Raw genomic sequence first — 15396 nt, 5'->3', positions numbered from 1 at the left:
GAGCCTTTCATTCCAAGCAGCAGCGAACCAGTAATGCGGGAATCCGGACGGGAACCGACACGATGCGTCCCTTTAGGCGGCCCTTGAAATCGTGTTCGGCCATCTTTGTGGCGAGCCAGTTGACGACCAATGTGCATACTTCATGTCTTCATAGGTCGTGCAAAGTGGCGACTTGCAATGTAGCACATTCCAGTCTGGTCCATCTCGTCTTGGTGGAGTAGTTGCGGTAGCAGTGCAGGCGCAGCATGATCCAGCTTGGCCGAGCCGACGACGCCCGCGATCACTCCTCTCACAACTCTAATGTTTACTGCTTGGAGGCTGAGGACGCGCTTTGCCGCGTCGAAGAAGACGCATGCGATGCATCGCTCGACGCGCTCCAGACATTTCTGAAAGCGATCTCCGATCTGTATCTGGAAGCAAGCTCTGGCCTCGGACCAACGACAGACGCCTCGAGATGCATTGACCCTAGCTCGCTACGCACACGCAACCGACCGGCTAAGAATATCTCTTCATCATGTGAATTTATTTCCAAACGCGCAAACATGAACGGCGACGAGCCGAGCCGCGTGGCGCCGCTTAAAGCCAAGTTCCAGATCGGGAGCGCCCAAGCACCCATCAACTACAAGTTTCAAGAGTCGTGCTTCCACGTCGACGACATTCCGCCGCAAAAGCTGGCGGCCAAGCGCGAGATCCAAAAGGCGCTCGCGTCGCAGATTCTCGCCATCGACAAGCACGCGTGGGACGCGTCGACGGCCGACACGATGCTCAAAACGCCGAGCCACAAGCGCACGTTTGTGCACGCCGAGGTGCGTCCTCTTCCACGACATTAAACACCTTGTCTGAGATTCTAGTTGTGCAGATGAACCACGGCAACATGTACCAGTACAACTTTCGCGCCGAGAAGCTGCCAGACAAGTACCCGACGCTGCTGTCCAAGCCCAACAAGTTCAACACGGGCATCCTCGAGGTCGCGCAAAAGGACGTTTACCGCGGCGAGGCCTTTGGCGATGAGCGCATGATGCGGGTACGCAGATGTCCTTACGTGACGCCACGTATGACGCATAGGGCATCTGTAAACGCACCGAGGAGCTGCCCAACCACCCGAACCTCGTTGACGCCGAGCGCTGGAACCACTCGACACAGTTCTCCAAGCAAGAGCTGCGGCACAAGGTACACCAAATGGCATCATTGTAGACGACAAACTTGCACTATATTATTCGATGGTCTAGTTCAAAGAGAAGGAGGCCGCGCGGATAGCCAACTCGGAGCGTGCGATGGCCGCGACTGCCAAGGCCCACAAGAGCGTCATTGCACTCTACGAAGAGCAGAAGCGCCAGCTACGCGAGCAAAAGGCCGCTACGCTTGCGTCGACGCGCAAGTAGATTCGAACACAGGGTTATAATCGACAGTACGTAATACTAGTAGTATTTAGCGCTCTCGTGTGTGGTCTTGTGACATGTCGGCAGGGTCAACAGGCGCAATATGGTGCTGAGTTGGATTCCCGCCAAAATGCAAATTCATATCCGGCGTTTGGATCATCCGGTTACGTGGCGAAGTGCAAAAGGCAAAATGACGGCGACCGACGACGACATCAACAAGCTCTTACGCCAGCTGCAGCGCTTGCCGGCGGTGCAAGAGCCGCTGGTGCGTGGCCTCGACGGCCGCGCGCGCATTGACGGCGTCGCGTCACCAATCGACCTCGCGCGGGACACGAAGGCGATCCTCGCGGCGCATCCCTCCGGCCACGTGCATGCATCGAACGTTCACTTTCTCAACGACGTGCACCTCGACGCCCGGAACGAAGCCGTCATTCGCGATGCCATCGAGGTAGCCATGGCGCCGGAAGGTCCATATCGCATCCAGCTCTCGCACGTCGTCCTCCATCACAGCGCCAGCCTCCCGTCGATGCCTGCCCGGCCATCGGGCTCGTTCGGCACGTTGGTGGTCTTCTACGCGTCGACGGCGGTTGGCGGCGACATGACGGCGTCCCTGGACGGCGCTTCAGTGCACTGTCCATCGCCACACGTGGCATTTCTTGCGTTCGACAACGGCTGCGACGTCGCGGTGGCGCCGATCACGAAAGGCGCCCGCGCGATGCTGGTCTTCGACCTCATCTATCGCGATGCAACCGCCAAGGCAACGCCACCGAGTGTTGCCTCCTTGCTGACGGCGGCGCAGGTCGCGGCCACGCGAAAGCGCCAAAAGACCACGCTGCGAGCCCAGGTGCTGCGGCGGCACTTCATGCAGCTGACCACGGAGACCCTGGAGGCCTCGGAAAACCTGTTGGTGGAGCGCCTTGCGCGTACCGGCTGCTGGGACGTTGCGCTTGCCCTCGTCGAGACGCGGCAGCGCGCGCATGCCAACCGACACGTACACTACATATCGCGTGTGGAAGCGGTACGACACGTTCTGGTCAGACCCCATGGATGACCGCACTGGCGTAGGAACGCATGTATACGCTTTGGGCCCATGGCGGCGAGGAAGATGACAACGGGGAAGACCGTGATGAGGAGGACGAAGACGACGACGACGACGATGATGGCGACCACGACGACCGGCCGGTGGATTGCATCACCGCCTGTATCATGATTGCATCCAATGCCCTGCCGCCCGTCTTCACACATGTGCTCGACAACAAGCCGCTCTTGTCGTATGTAGACGACATCAACCTGTCGATCAGTAAGCTCTGCCTCGTCTTTTGGCCCAAGCAGCATCGTCTCCGGCTGCTCGGCTTTCGCGCGTCGCTGCGACAGCTCGATGCCCTCGTCATTGGCGCGTCCACGGACCTCTACGGCTATGCGTCGATTCACGCGTTTGCCGACGCGGTGGTCGACATGGTCGACTCGGATGTCTCTAGTCTCTCGGACAACGCCGATGTCCCAGACGCCGCGCGTCTCGGGCGCGTGCTCCTGGCGCTTGGCGACGTGCCCTTGCTGCAAGCGTTGGTCGCAACGATCCACTTGCGCGATACCGACGCGCCTTTGCAAGCGCTGCTCGTGACGATGCTGCGTCATTACGGGTGGCCGACGTTTGATGCATCGATTATAACGCTCTTGCGTCGCCCTACGTCGGAGCTATTGCACGTGAGGCATGGCGCTGGCCTCGTCGCCGCGTGCCTTCCGCTGAAGCAGCCGTACATGCGCGAGTTCCTCGTGGCTGCCTACCACGCGCTGCTCCAGCAGCTGAGTACGTTTGAAAATGCGCCTTGCTCGAGCGCCGCGGCGACCCCGCTGCTGCGCGACATGTTGCTCATCGAAGCCCATTTGAACCGGACGCGGGACGACGACCAGGAAAGCATGTACCTCGGCGCGCGGCTGCCCCTTGGCGTCGTCCACCACATCTCGTCGTTTCTCTGCCCCGGTGCGCTGGCCGATATGGTCTGCCACCGCCTCCCGCCATGGGTATTTGACCCGATCCGCGTCCTTGCACCTGGCATTCGCGGGCTTCGGAACGCGTCGGTGTACCGTGCCGTCATTGACGACGCCGTCAAGCGCGTGCTGCAGATCTCCGCCCGCCACGATGACACGAACGAAGGCTGGGCAGACGTGCTGGCGCTGCACCTGGAGGCGGCCACCGTCGACGACGACGATCTTTGTACTCGGTTCTTTGCCACGTGCCGTCCGGCGATCGGGATCGAAACCATCCACAGCCTCGCGACGCAGTGCCCCGACACAGTAGCGCCGCGAGCGGTGCGGACCTCCCTGGTTCGCTACCTCGTACCCGCGGTCACGGCGCTCGTCACGGACAATGACGATAGCGATGGCATGGTGACGCTGGTCTCCAAGGCGTGGGCCGTGCTGGAAGCGTTCGACCAAACGGATGCCGGCTTACCGATCGTGCGCGCGGTGCATGAGCGCTGGAGAGCTCTTGAGACCCGCACCAAGAAGGTGGCTTTCACGTCCCATGTCATGCAAGAGTGGTTTCCTGTCGTGGTGACGCACCCTCACGTCTTGCGCCCGCTGCTGGGCTCGATGCTGCCCGTGCTCGAGGCATACATGACGACACGCCGGCGCCCAACGCCGCTAGAGTGGGCTCTGCCATCCGTCTACTTTGCGTGCGACTGCGAGCAATGCACGGCGGCCCAGAGCTTTGTCGCCGACGCCACTCGCGGCATCTTCTCGCTGCATCGTCGTTCGCTCTGTATGCACCTACTCGCCCGCGTGCAGCTGCCCAGCAGACGCCGCCCCTTTCCCGACCTCGCGGTGCGCATGGACGACGAAGGCGTCATTGAGCTCTGCAAAGCCGGTGCGAAGAAGCTCCGCCGCTACGAACGGCTGTGTAGCGACGTCGATCGCATGCGGGCCGCGCTGCAAGACGAGCATCACGAGCCCTTGTCCAAGCGTCGACGCCATGACGACGGGAGCGCTGCGTAGAAAGGCTCGACTGCTCTGAGCGGCGATTCTCGTGTGGATGTAAACCTGAGAGTCAACTCGTCTATACATCGACGAGTCACTGGCGAGGGCTAGGTCTATGGAATGCCCTACAGAAAGAAAGAAACGAGTCGGAAGGCTCGACACGATGGATCCCTGGGTGGCAGGAGCCCTTGGCATCGTACGTTTTTAGGCTACGACGGGTATACCGCCTACTGGCTCGTTTCATCGAATTTCCCCCCGTTTTAGAAGTCTGCTGCACGAAGGATGTGTGTGCTCCAAGCCGAGAGCATCTCGCTGCTCATTATGGCGTTAATGTGCTCAGGTACCCAGCACGATGATCCGAAGTAAATTCCCAGTGGCGGAGGCTCCTGGGCGAGCCAACGAGTTCGCACACATGCGCTGCGGTGGCGGCTGTATGTTTCGTTCACGCAATAGCAGATGCAGATCACTGGCGATGAAGCATCTCGTTTACGCTCTACTCGGGCGGCGCCAAGGGCTACAACGACTACCCGCTCTCGGCGCGATGCATAAGAATCTCCACTTGCTATGAGAAGTAGTGTATGTCTTCTGGTTGTGTCGAATTGGCGCGGGGGTAGGTCATGGTTGAACTGCAACTCTTTGGTTGCGACTTTTGTTGATGTAAACAGAGATCGATGCACGAGGCAGAACTTGGCGATGGACATGTGCAGAAGGGAATTGCAGGAAGGAACACCGTGGCGAGAGGCGCTGGTTGCAGGGTACACTCGCTGGTTCAAGGTGATGAGAGAGCATTTTGTTTATACACGTGCATCGTGTTGTATACATATTCGAGGGTTTTAAACAAGATTGACATCCGGTTAGATGCCGGCGGTATCCGAACCGGTTGCGTCAGGAATCGATCGATCGCCAGTAAATCGTCGAGCGCCGAAGATGCAGCGATCCATGCCCCTCCTGCGACGCGCGCTGTCGACGGCGGCCAAGCCGCGCAAGCCTGGTGTGTATGCGATGGACGATGCTGCTTCTGCATGGACCATGCTGCTGCTAACGGTGATGGCTCATGCGTCATGTAGAGTACCCGACCTCGTTCCTTGGCCACCTCAAGTCGCAAAAGCTCAACGTGTTCAACATTGGTGTCACGGTCTTGACGCTCTCGCTATCGATCCAGCTTGTGGCGATGAAGCAGGAGAAGGAGGCCGCCGAGGCCACGAACGCGGTCATGGCCAAGCGCATGGCCAAGCTCGAGGCGCGCCTCGCCGAGTTCAACGTCAAGGTGCTGACGGACGAAGAGGAGGCGGCCGAGAAGGAAGCCGAGGCCATGCGCAAGCTCGATCGCGAGCTTGAAGAGAAGGCCAAGAACGCGCCCAAGACCAAGGGCGTCATGATCTAATGCAGCAGAATGCACGCGGAAGCACCATGACAAAGCATTTCAATGGCTTCCTCTTCCTTTACAACTATGTCCCACGGTAGCAAACTGTCTACTTCTTGCTCGTGCCTGGGAGCGACCGCTTCGTCGAGTTCGAGTCGAGCTTGTTCATTTCATTGACGGCCGTAAGGATCTCGTTGATATTGGTTTCCAGCACCATGCCGCCCATGACGATCTCGTCCAGGACGTAATGCACCTAGTACGTCCATGAGCCATCATTGCCCGTCTTATGCTTGATGCACACCTTGTCGCTGTGGAAGATCAGGTCGAGCTCGCACACGTTCTCAAAGCACTTGTCGAGCGTCTCGACAAAGACTGCAATGACCACATGAGGCCATCGTATTGAGAAGAGGTCGTACCTTGGATGAGGTCGAGGATGCCAAGGTCGCTCTCTTGCTTGTCGACTGCAAACACAAAGTAAAGCGTTGCGTAGTGGCGGTAGATGAGCTTGATGCCATCGCCCCAGTAGCGCACGCTAGCCATGTGCGCATGAGTCAACGCCAATGGGCCATGCAGCTAGCGCGTACCTGCCCTCGAGGAAGTTGCAGAGCGTGTCGGGGCGCTTGGACACTTGCGTGTAGATATCGCGGATGACTGCCTGCTGCTCCGCGTCCGGCTACATGCGCATGAGGTTGACGTCGGAGAAGGCGCAGGATGCAACGACGTACGACGTGCTCGTAGAACTTGACGATGCGCGCCTTCCCGTGGTTGTTGACGATCAGGATCCCCTTGATCATGCTGGCCGCTTCTATATTGACGACGACGCAGGCCCTCAACCTTCGATGCATCGATGCCATTGGCCAAAAAGCGCTGATATTGTTTCGATGGATAGGATTTCAGCCAATCCGGACGCGCCACTTGCGGCGCCCAAGGGAGGCCATCTCAACGCCACGAGGATCGCAACGTCGGTACTGGTAGGTGCTGGTCATGTCTGCTGGACCTACAGCCAGGACTCTACCGCAGCATCCGCCCTTGCAGATAGCAACGACTCTTTATCGTCGAGCGAAGCAAGGAGAGGGCTCGCAGCCATTCTGCAGGCACTTGGCCCGCGGCTGCCCGCAGTGCGAGCTACACGATCAGCATCCTGGTGCATTATTGATCGAGTGCGCATCTCATGCCGCCGTCGAGCTCGACGCGAATTGGGTCTGTACGAAGCATGCACTACGCTGTGCGCAGTGCTCCACAGAACGCAGCTTCGCCTCCTGCCACCGACAGCAAAGATGCGATCATATATTATACGTTCTTATTCCAGCAAGTAGATGCGGTTGGCAATGTCCGTGACCATCCAGTCGATGCCCTCGACGAGGCCGTCACCGGTGAACGCGCTGCACGACTGGATCTTCCAGTGGCGGTTCTCGAATTGGGCTTCGTGGAGCCCGAGCGCGACCACGATTTCGTCCGGGCTGAGCGCGCCGGGGAGGTCCTGCTTGTTGGCAAAGATGAGCAGCGTCGCGCCCGTGAGCTTCTCCTGTGTCAAGAGCGCCGCGAGCTCGCGCTTGCAGTCGTCCATGCGGCGGCGGTCGGCGCTGTCGACGACCCACACGAGGCCGTCCGTCTGCTCAAAGTAGTTGCGCCAGTACGACCGGATCGTCTGCTGGCCGCCGACATCCCAGACGTTGAGCTTGAACTGCTTGTACTCGAGCGTTTGGATGTCAAAACCCAATGTCGGGCTGATCGTCGTGATGTCTTGGCCCATGAACTTCTTGAGAATCGTCGTCTTGCCTGCATTGTCGAGGCCGCTAGACAAGGGATAGTCGCATGAGCCATGACCGCGTCGGCGTCGCCACGTACAGCACGAGAATGCGGACCTCCTTCTCCTTCTGCTTGACCTTCTTCAAGATCGTGAGCAGCCCCATACCGACGAAAGCAAAATTGCAAGCCAATTGGCCAGGACGTTGGTCTATAGACTAATGAAACGCAACTTTAGCGTGGCCACCGCTTGTGCTACCATGCGTCGCTTGCGTGACCACCTCTCAATACGCGCCTTGCAATCCAAGGCTCCGCGTGGGTATACATGCTGGCCAGGTGCACTCTCGTCCATCACCTTGATGACCGCAGAATGAACGCCGGAACGGCTTATGTCGCGTGCAAATAGACAGGCCTTCCTTACCGACGATTTTTTGACAAGAAATAGAATCCGGTTCACGGGGCATGGAAGCGACAGCCGAAGCGACGTTCGAGGCAACGCCGCAAGGCCGGCCGAGCTTCCGCGATGGGACCGAGGTCAAGGCCAAGGCGCCGAAGCGCGGGCTGCGCCATCGGCTCAACTACCGCGACAAGCTCCGCATCATCGACCACTTTCGCGCGACGGGGAGCATGCCCGAGACGCTCCACCACTTCTTCCCGCACCTCGTCGGGCGCGCGCTCGATACGAAGCGCAAGAACATCTACAAGTGGGCGAGCATTCGGGCCGACATTGAGAAGAAGGCCAAGCACCCGATCCATGGGTCGCAGACCAACTCGCGCCCGAAAGGCGTGGGCACGACCCTCTCGCCGGCCGCTGAAGACCAGATCCTCGAGTGGATCGTGCATTTGCGCAACAACGCGGTACCTGTGACCGAAGAGATGCTCCAAGCCAAGGCGCTCGAGATCGCCAAGACCTTTGGCTTCTCGGCGACGCAGTTCAAGGCCGATTGGCACTGGCGCAAGCGCTTCATCAAGCAGTACCACCTCATGCCCGAGTCGCCGCCGTCGTCGCCCGCCCACAGCGACAGCGGCGACGACGATACCCATCAGCATCATCAGCAGCAGCATCATCATGTTCGAACTGTACAGCTCTAATTTGCTCAACACACTCGCTTCTCCATACGCAGACTATTTCCCACTGCCATAGATGCGCCGAACGACATTGCTGCGGCTATATGTCGTCGTCGTCTTGGCCGTCGTCTTGGCCTTCATCGCGGCCGCATAAAAAGGGTCCTTGACCTTCTTCTGGACGTCGAGGTGCAAGACGGGCGTCGCCTTCTTGGAGGCTGCCACGTATGCCTCCAACCGGCGCTCCTGGCGAAACTGCTGGACTTGGGCCAAGTGCTGCCGCTGCGCCATAATCTCCTGGAGCTCCTTCTCTCGCTGAAGCCGCGTCTCGCGCAAAAGCTGCTCCGAGGCCTATCGACATATCCTCAGTCCTTCGCGACACATCAAAGGACGCACGAGTCGGTGGGCGTGTTCGAGGAGGGACCGGTCCTTCACTTCCCGTGCGCGCTGCTCCTTGGCCAAGTCCATTTGATGCGCGTAGCTACATTGACACAAGAGAATAGAACGATGCCAAGCAAGATCGAAGCGGTACAAGGTCTCGAGCGCGGCTTCCTTCTTCTTGTGGTCTTGCTGAATCGCGTCAAGTGCCATGGCCGTCATTTCGTGCTCCTGACGCACGCGGTCGCGCTCCATCTCGAGCAACGTTCCCATGGTTCTTTGAGATGCTTCTCTTCCTAATGCATAGACCATGCTAGCATCGACCTCGAAAAAGACATGGCTCCTAGTCGTACGACTCGCTTTTGGTCCAACCCGAGCGAAATGCGCTGGCGCCGAAGCTCTTGGTGAATCTTGATGGCGCGAATCTACGTGATGACACATTGTTTCAAGATATCAAGATATATCGAGTGCAGGTGGCCTACGCGTTCGACTTGCTGCGCATGCTGTTGCTGCTGCAGCGCACGCCCGAGCCTATCGTGCTCATGCTTTTCTTTCTAGTTTGCAAGAACACTGAGGGATGCAAGAGGATGATCGAGAAGGTGTACGAGGCGCAGGCTGTGCACGTGGTCGTTCAAAATGGCCTTGTACCGCGCTTGGTGCAGTCGCTCGGTGGCGCCGATGAGGGGTTGTGGCTGCAGTCGTTTCGTTGGCAGCATGGATGGCGAAGCCATGGAGACCCCGCCGTGCGACAGCATGTCTTCAAGCCGGAGCTTCGCGGAACGACTCGATCGATCGCCGCTCAAGTCCATGGCTGCGGCTACCGGCGCCGGCGGAGGGCTCGTCGTTCGTGGGTGCTTGGTTGCGTGCACGGGTAGTGATAGCGGTAGCGGCGTGTCGCTCTCAGCCTCGTCCTCGACGGGATCACCATCGTCGTCGGTACCTTGCTTTGCATTCGCATCGTCGCCTTCGTCCTCATCGTCGGGACAAAAGCTAAAGATGGACGTATCGTCCAGCTCACCCTTTTCACTGCCAGTGAACGAGACTGACGAGACGCTGCCAAAGGCCGCGGTTGGTGGCGAGCCGCGCCGCGCCTGGCTTTGCTTTGGCTTCCGAGACGACGCTGTGGTGGATACAGATGCCATGGACGCGCGGCGACTGCTGCGTGTCGACGACGATGCGCTGGGCATTGGCACGTACCGGCCGTACGCCTGCGTGGCTAACAGCCCCGACGCATCGTCGTCCGGCGGTCGCTTGGTGCGCTTGCTCAATGTCGATTTCTTGGATCGCTTGATGTAGTAGGTCTCGTGGAGACTATGGTCGCTCTCACTAGACGCGTGGTCGTTGCGCTGCGAGCGGCGCAGCATTTGATACACATGCGTCAGAACGCGGACAAGGTCCCGGATCGCGGCCAAGTCGCCAGCACAGACGTTGGCGCCGGTCACGTCGGCGAGGTCGTCCGAGAGCATGGCGGCGGCGAGCGCGTCGACGACGCGCTGTGCGTTCTCGCTGTAGTCAGCGAGCGTCTTGGGCTCGCGCACGACGTTCTCGAGACGCAGCTCAAAGAGGCGCTCGTAGAGCGCGACGCTCATCGAGGAGACGCTGGCCACGAGCTCGGGCACGGTCTTGAAGGTGCGGTCGCCAAAGCCCGTGAGCCGCAAGAGCGCGTTCGTCTCTTCAAGGAGGTCCCGGTCCATCTTGCCGTTTAGTAGCCAACTCGGAAAAATCGAAGGTGCAACCGCCGAACGGTTCGATATTTTCGAATTTGGATTTCCACCAATCAAGAACGTGGCATCCATTTGGACGGCTTGGATTGGCTACATTCGTGGCAATTCAACCAATGGCCTACCTGCTGAACGCTCGCAACACGCTTGTCGATCTCTAGTTGACAGAGTCGACCCGAGCCAACGCCATCCGACAGCGAGAGGCCGCATCTACCAGAGCCGCCGTCGCATGTAAATGCATGTATTCACACAGGCTTAGCCACGGCGCGTGGACACGGTGCACATGTGCACGGGTCCTTTCTGGCTCGATGACGTGGCAATGATGGCCTCGGTCGCATCGTGGGCCTCGGTCTTCTTGTTGGCTGCGAGCACGACGAGACACGTGCCAGCGATGACAAGAATGCCGCCAATCCACGTGAGGACACCAGGGATACTATCGACGCCGAGGAGCACGCCAATCGCCGTGGCGAGCACGGGCTCGAGGAGCATGACGACGCTCACAACAATCGGGTCGAAGTATTTCATGACGCTGATGTAGCCCATCGTGCCAATGATCGTGCACACAAAGACGAGGTAGAGCTCAATCCCGAGGCGGTCGGCTTGGACCCACCCAAAGAGTCCGATCGTGCGATCGATGCTCCAGAGGTCGTTGGGGATCCCAAGGACATACAAGACGGGAAAGTGCAGCAGCATCGTCACGACAAAGAGCAGCGTCATGTAGAGAAACACATCGATGTCGGCGCGGAGTTTCTTGGCCGTGAGGAGGTAGAAGACGCCGCCGACGGCGCCGACCAGCGCGACAACATCGCCTTGCCACGACGGCGGCACAGCACCCGACGCCACGTCGACGCTCGAGTGATCGAGGGTCGTGACGACGCCGCCAACGATACCGAGGGCCGACCCGAGCGCTTCAAACGCGAGCACGGGCTTGCCGAGGAGCACCTTGCCGAGCACGATGAGGAGCGAGTGGCAGTTGTTGAAGATGTACGCGTGCCCGATCGACGTGTGGTTGAGCGACCAGAGAAAGGTCATGAGGAAGAGCGCATACGAGACGCACGAGAAGAGGAAGAGCAGCAATAGCGAGGGCGTCCAGCGCGGCCAGCCGTAGGCGTGGACCGAGTAAAACGCAAACGGTAAAAAGCCGAGGATCGACGCGGTTGTGCGCCAGAAGAGCTTGACGAACGGGTCGACGCCGGCTTGGAGGTCCAGCGCGGCGCCGAGCGACGAGATAGTGAGGAGCGCGGCAATGAGGAGCGCGTATCCGACGAATGGCACGCGCTTCTCGACGACGAGCTGCACGTGCATGAGATGGTCGGACCCGCTGTCGTACACGGTCTCGACGCTCACGTGCGTGATGTTTGTCGGGAGATGCGAGAACCGCCGAACGAGCGCCGCCTCGGTGCTCTCGTCGAGGTACACGTCGGAGGGCGCGGAGTCGGGCACGGCGAGCACATACTCGGTGGCGTCTTCGGCCACCGGAATCAAGAGCGCACTGCGCGACGTCAACAAGAGCGGCGCGGGCACTGGCAGCGGCAGCGGCGTCGTGGATTCTAAAAACGCAGCTTTTCGCCGCTCGACAATGTGTTTCGCCGTGACTTGGAGCCGGCCAATGGTTCGCACCGCCGTCTTGAGCTTGGCTTTCGCCGTCCGTGGCCGTGTCACGGGCAAGAGTGATGTCGTCTCGGAGGGATGCAGCACGATCTGGTCGACGCCGACGACAAAGCCGTCAAACGCATGCGGCGCCGTGACCACGTGCTTGGACTCGCTCTGGAGGCCCGCGACGAGGTCTTCTTCGGGCACGCCCGCGATGCGACTCAGCGCCTCGAGGTCCAGCGCGTAGACGTCGCCCATGCTCGTCACGTTGTGCTCGACCACTCAACCAAAGTTGCGATCTTTTTTCGCCGCTTTTGATTGGTTCAAATTCGAGGGCAACGATCCAATCACGATCGTGCTCTTCTCAACCAGATTCACAGTGCCCTTTCCGCGCGCATGCTCCATCTCAACTCGAAATCAAAGCTCAATCTCAACTTCAATAAAAAGCACATTATGATGCGAGCAATCTACAACTTGTGCTAGCGAGCCTTCCATGCAGACGTGCATGTAGTGTCGAATCTACTACTCATCAAAGACGAGGGGCTTCTTCGCTTTCGGGGGCTCGGAGCGACCGACGCGGAGGTGCTCGGGCGCATACTTGCGGTGCATCAAGCTCACGAGTGTCTTGAGCTATCCATTCTTCGCACCTCGCAGTACCATAGATAGTCCTACCTGGTGCCATTCTTCACACTGCATCGCCTTGTTGGCGTCCGCGAGCAAGTCGAGCTTGCTTAAAAGCAGGGAAATGTCTTGGGTCTTGGCGTCGTTCAAGTAGGCTTGGAGTGCGAGGTCCATGAGCCCAATCTTGGTGCAAATCATTTCGTAGGGCGGTGCGGTCACATGTACGTTGTTATTCGCATACGTCTGCGTGAGCGAGTCGACGAGCGACGCGACGATGTCAATCACAATGTGGTAGCCCACGGGAAACTCAAGCGGCTCTTCCTACGTAAACCAGTCGTCATTGCCGTGGCTCGAGACAAGATAGAAACAAGCATGTGTACGTTGGCCGCGCTCTCTTGGTCAATGCGGTGCTGCAGGACGTAGACAGCCAGGCCGGTCGTGAGCTGCGTGCCACGGTCCGTGCGGGGCAGGCGCCGGGCGATCGTGAGCCAGCCCGCCGCCGACTTGAAGAAGCCTTCGCTGCCGCTTGCGATCTTCATGATGAGCTTGCGCGCATAGTCGCGCCGCCACTCGCGCGGTGTAAACTGATCCAGAAGCGCTTCCAATGCGTACGACGTGAGCTCGAGCAGCTGCGGGCGGATCGTCGTCTCGAACTGCAGCCGGAGAAAGAAAACGACGGCGCAAAACGTGTCGTAGTCGGGCAGCTTGATGCTCTCCGTGCGCAGCGCAAGGATGAAGACCATGACCGTGTACTCCATGTTGAGCGACGGGAACGGCAGCGCGGCATCGGCCGTCGCTGTCTCGCGCGTCGATGCACGCTGGACGTTGCTGAGTCCACGCTTCGTCTCGTGGAAGCCATAGAGCCGGAAGGTCGCGAGGAAATGGTTGAGTTCCAAGCACTTGGCTGCCATACCGATCGGCAGCGGTGCGTGCAGCGCGAGGAGCGCCGACGGCAGGCCGCTGGTAAACTAACATCGTAGTCAGCCCATCGGTTAAAGCGGGTGAAGCGACCTGGACGACGTCGCCCGTGGCCGGCGTCAGGAGGAGGAAGAGGTTGAGAAAGGCGCCGCGGACAATGTGGTCGTTCGGGTGGCCACCCACTAGTCGCGTGCCGGGAGAGATGAGTCGAGTGATTTGAATGCTATCATACCAAGGGCGAAGAGATACGCGGTGATTGGCACCGGCGCTTCGACGAGCCCGCATTTTTCATGCAGATAGAGCAGCAGGATTTTGGAGTGGAGGAGCGAACCGAGCTCTTCGACGTCGTCTACATCGCGCATGGTATCATAATGGATCGGAGCGAGAGATGGCACCTGCGACCTTGGCGATTGCGTCGTAGAGAAGAGCCAGGTCCGCGTCGTCCGTTTTGACGCTCTGGAAACGGGGCAGCGGGATCGGCTAAGCAGCGACGATGGTGAGGACGTGGAAGAAGCGACGGGCTACCTCGGTCATCGGCTCAAAGACGTAGCCAAACTGCTCGGTCTCGGCCTGTTTTCAATCGAGTAGAGGTGTTCGTCGGCCTGCAAGTCCTTGAGGTTGGCTGCGATGTCGCTGTCCATGACGGGTTCGTGCTCCTTCATCTCGTCTCTCTCTTGCATGATCTTTTGCAGCTTGCGCGTGTGCCCCTTCTTCTTCTCGACTTCGGCGCTGTCGGCCGCGAGGAGCGCGTCGAGGCTGTCGAGGAGCTTGATGCCACTCGACGCTTCCTTGCGCTTGGTCACGCGCTTCCTAGAAAAACATGCATATCGATGGAATGCATGAACGCATACTTGATGGGCCGCGTGTCCTTGAGCTGGCGCAGAATGTCCACGTCCGAGTCTTCGCTGCCATCGTCCGCGACCTGCTTGGTCTGCTTGGGCTTCTTCAAGGCCGCCTTCCGCGGGTGCTGCGGCGCCGCCTTAGCGCGAATGGCCGGCTTGCGCTCGGGGCTGGGCGACGCCTCTCGGCTCGGCGGCTCGTCGGCAGAAGCCTCGACCCTGGCTTGGACTCGGGAGCTTCGTCGCATCGCTTGCAGCATGTTGCCGGGATCCTGCTCTCCTTGCCGACACCAATCCCGTTGTTTTTATTTCAATCAAATCATTTGAAAACACAAATCGAGACGGTTCTGATAAACACCAGACAGGCAACTGAGCAAGTCGCTGCTGGCGCGCTGAGCACTCGTGGCGCTGCATGCGTGGATCGACGGCTTCAGCTGCATACCAGCATGCGCTTGAGCACATCTTGTCGTAGCTTCTGTCATCTTCAAGGTTGGTTGCCATCACGCGCGACCGACCAACGACCAGGAACCAACGAACGAGCTGTACATCTCGCTCCTGGACCGAGAGCTCGCAACAAAGCAGAGAAAGAAGTGGCTCGACGCGTGGTCACCACGGATTGAACACGTTGACGCCGTAGAGGAGCCACTACCTAACGCTCGGTTCATGAGAGTTAGCGAACCCTATTCCCCAGTGAACAACCGGTAGCCATAAACCCAATGACGAGTTTGCGACAACGCGCGCCCAAAATCGTAAGACCGGCCTTTCTTCATCACGAAGAGGGAGCCCGCCACGAACCA

At 59.3% G+C, this 15396-nt stretch overlaps 9 protein-coding genes across 9 annotated transcripts; 4 read left to right on the top strand and 5 right to left on the bottom strand.

Annotated features, from left to right (window-relative positions):
• The first annotated feature begins 529 nt into the window (after positions 1-529).
• Positions 530-1437, top strand: SPRG_05045 (hypothetical protein). The gene is made up of 4 exons (XM_012343554.1): positions 530-806; positions 860-1024; positions 1066-1170; positions 1230-1437. The coding sequence occupies exons 1-4, from the start codon at positions 543-545 to the stop codon at positions 1380-1382; spliced, it is 687 nt and encodes a 228-aa protein (XP_012198944.1). The 5' UTR covers positions 530-542; the 3' UTR covers positions 1383-1437.
• A 127-nt stretch (positions 1438-1564) lies between these two features.
• Positions 1565-4513, top strand: SPRG_05044 (hypothetical protein). The gene is made up of 2 exons (XM_012343553.1): positions 1565-2397; positions 2445-4513. Exons 1-2 carry the CDS (start codon positions 1570-1572, stop codon positions 4371-4373), a joined length of 2757 nt encoding a protein of 918 aa, XP_012198943.1. The 5' UTR covers positions 1565-1569; the 3' UTR covers positions 4374-4513.
• A 737-nt stretch (positions 4514-5250) lies between these two features.
• On the top strand, positions 5251-5776 carry SPRG_05043 (hypothetical protein). Its single transcript, XM_012343552.1, has 2 exons — positions 5251-5346; positions 5423-5776. The coding sequence occupies exons 1-2, from the start codon at positions 5283-5285 to the stop codon at positions 5737-5739; spliced, it is 381 nt and encodes a 126-aa protein (XP_012198942.1). The 5' UTR covers positions 5251-5282; the 3' UTR covers positions 5740-5776.
• Positions 5761-6546, bottom strand: SPRG_05042 (hypothetical protein). The gene is made up of 5 exons (XM_012343551.1): positions 6444-6546; positions 6303-6391; positions 6135-6250; positions 6020-6090; positions 5761-5971 (listed from the first exon to the last, which is right to left on the bottom strand). The coding sequence occupies exons 1-5, from the start codon at positions 6510-6512 to the stop codon at positions 5828-5830; spliced, it is 489 nt and encodes a 162-aa protein (XP_012198941.1). The 5' UTR covers positions 6513-6546; the 3' UTR covers positions 5761-5827.
• A 430-nt stretch (positions 6547-6976) lies between these two features.
• Positions 6977-7648, bottom strand: SPRG_05041 (ADP-ribosylation factor-like protein 2). Its single transcript, XM_012343550.1, has 2 exons — positions 7567-7648; positions 6977-7514 (listed from the first exon to the last, which is right to left on the bottom strand). Exons 1-2 carry the CDS (start codon positions 7629-7631, stop codon positions 7019-7021), a joined length of 561 nt encoding a protein of 186 aa, XP_012198940.1. The 5' UTR covers positions 7632-7648; the 3' UTR covers positions 6977-7018.
• A 262-nt stretch (positions 7649-7910) lies between these two features.
• SPRG_05040 (hypothetical protein) lies at positions 7911-8556 on the top strand (the record flags this gene model as incomplete). Its single annotated transcript, XM_012343549.1, has 1 exon — positions 7911-8556. Exon 1 carries the CDS (start codon positions 7927-7929, stop codon positions 8554-8556), a length of 630 nt encoding a protein of 209 aa, XP_012198939.1. The 5' UTR covers positions 7911-7926.
• Positions 8533-10623, bottom strand: SPRG_05039 (hypothetical protein). Its single transcript, XM_012343548.1, has 6 exons — positions 9513-10623; positions 9390-9461; positions 9261-9332; positions 9062-9203; positions 8926-9010; positions 8533-8880 (listed from the first exon to the last, which is right to left on the bottom strand). Exons 1-4 carry the CDS (start codon positions 10599-10601, stop codon positions 9126-9128), a joined length of 1311 nt encoding a protein of 436 aa, XP_012198938.1. The 5' UTR covers positions 10602-10623; the 3' UTR covers positions 8533-8880; positions 8926-9010; positions 9062-9125.
• A 260-nt stretch (positions 10624-10883) lies between these two features.
• On the bottom strand, positions 10884-12524 carry SPRG_05038 (hypothetical protein; the record flags this gene model as incomplete). Its single annotated transcript, XM_012343547.1, has 1 exon — positions 10884-12524. Exon 1 carries the CDS (start codon positions 12477-12479, stop codon positions 10884-10886), a length of 1596 nt encoding a protein of 531 aa, XP_012198937.1. The 5' UTR covers positions 12480-12524.
• Positions 12525-12659: 135 nt separating this feature from the next.
• On the bottom strand, positions 12660-14888 carry SPRG_05037 (hypothetical protein). Its single transcript, XM_012343546.1, has 9 exons — positions 14612-14888; positions 14405-14570; positions 14286-14330; positions 14156-14240; positions 13993-14109; positions 13854-13942; positions 13223-13810; positions 12894-13163; positions 12660-12851 (listed from the first exon to the last, which is right to left on the bottom strand). The coding sequence occupies exons 1-9, from the start codon at positions 14857-14859 to the stop codon at positions 12744-12746; spliced, it is 1716 nt and encodes a 571-aa protein (XP_012198936.1). The 5' UTR covers positions 14860-14888; the 3' UTR covers positions 12660-12743.
• Between the last annotated feature and the right edge of the window lie 508 nt (positions 14889-15396).

This window comes from Saprolegnia parasitica (genome assembly GCF_000151545.1).
Source record: "Saprolegnia parasitica CBS 223.65 unplaced genomic scaffold supercont2.14, whole genome shotgun sequence".
In the NCBI taxonomy this organism is placed as follows: domain Eukaryota; phylum Oomycota; class Saprolegniomycetes; order Saprolegniales; family Saprolegniaceae; genus Saprolegnia; species Saprolegnia parasitica.
This window is presented reverse-complemented; position numbering and strand designations above follow the sequence as displayed.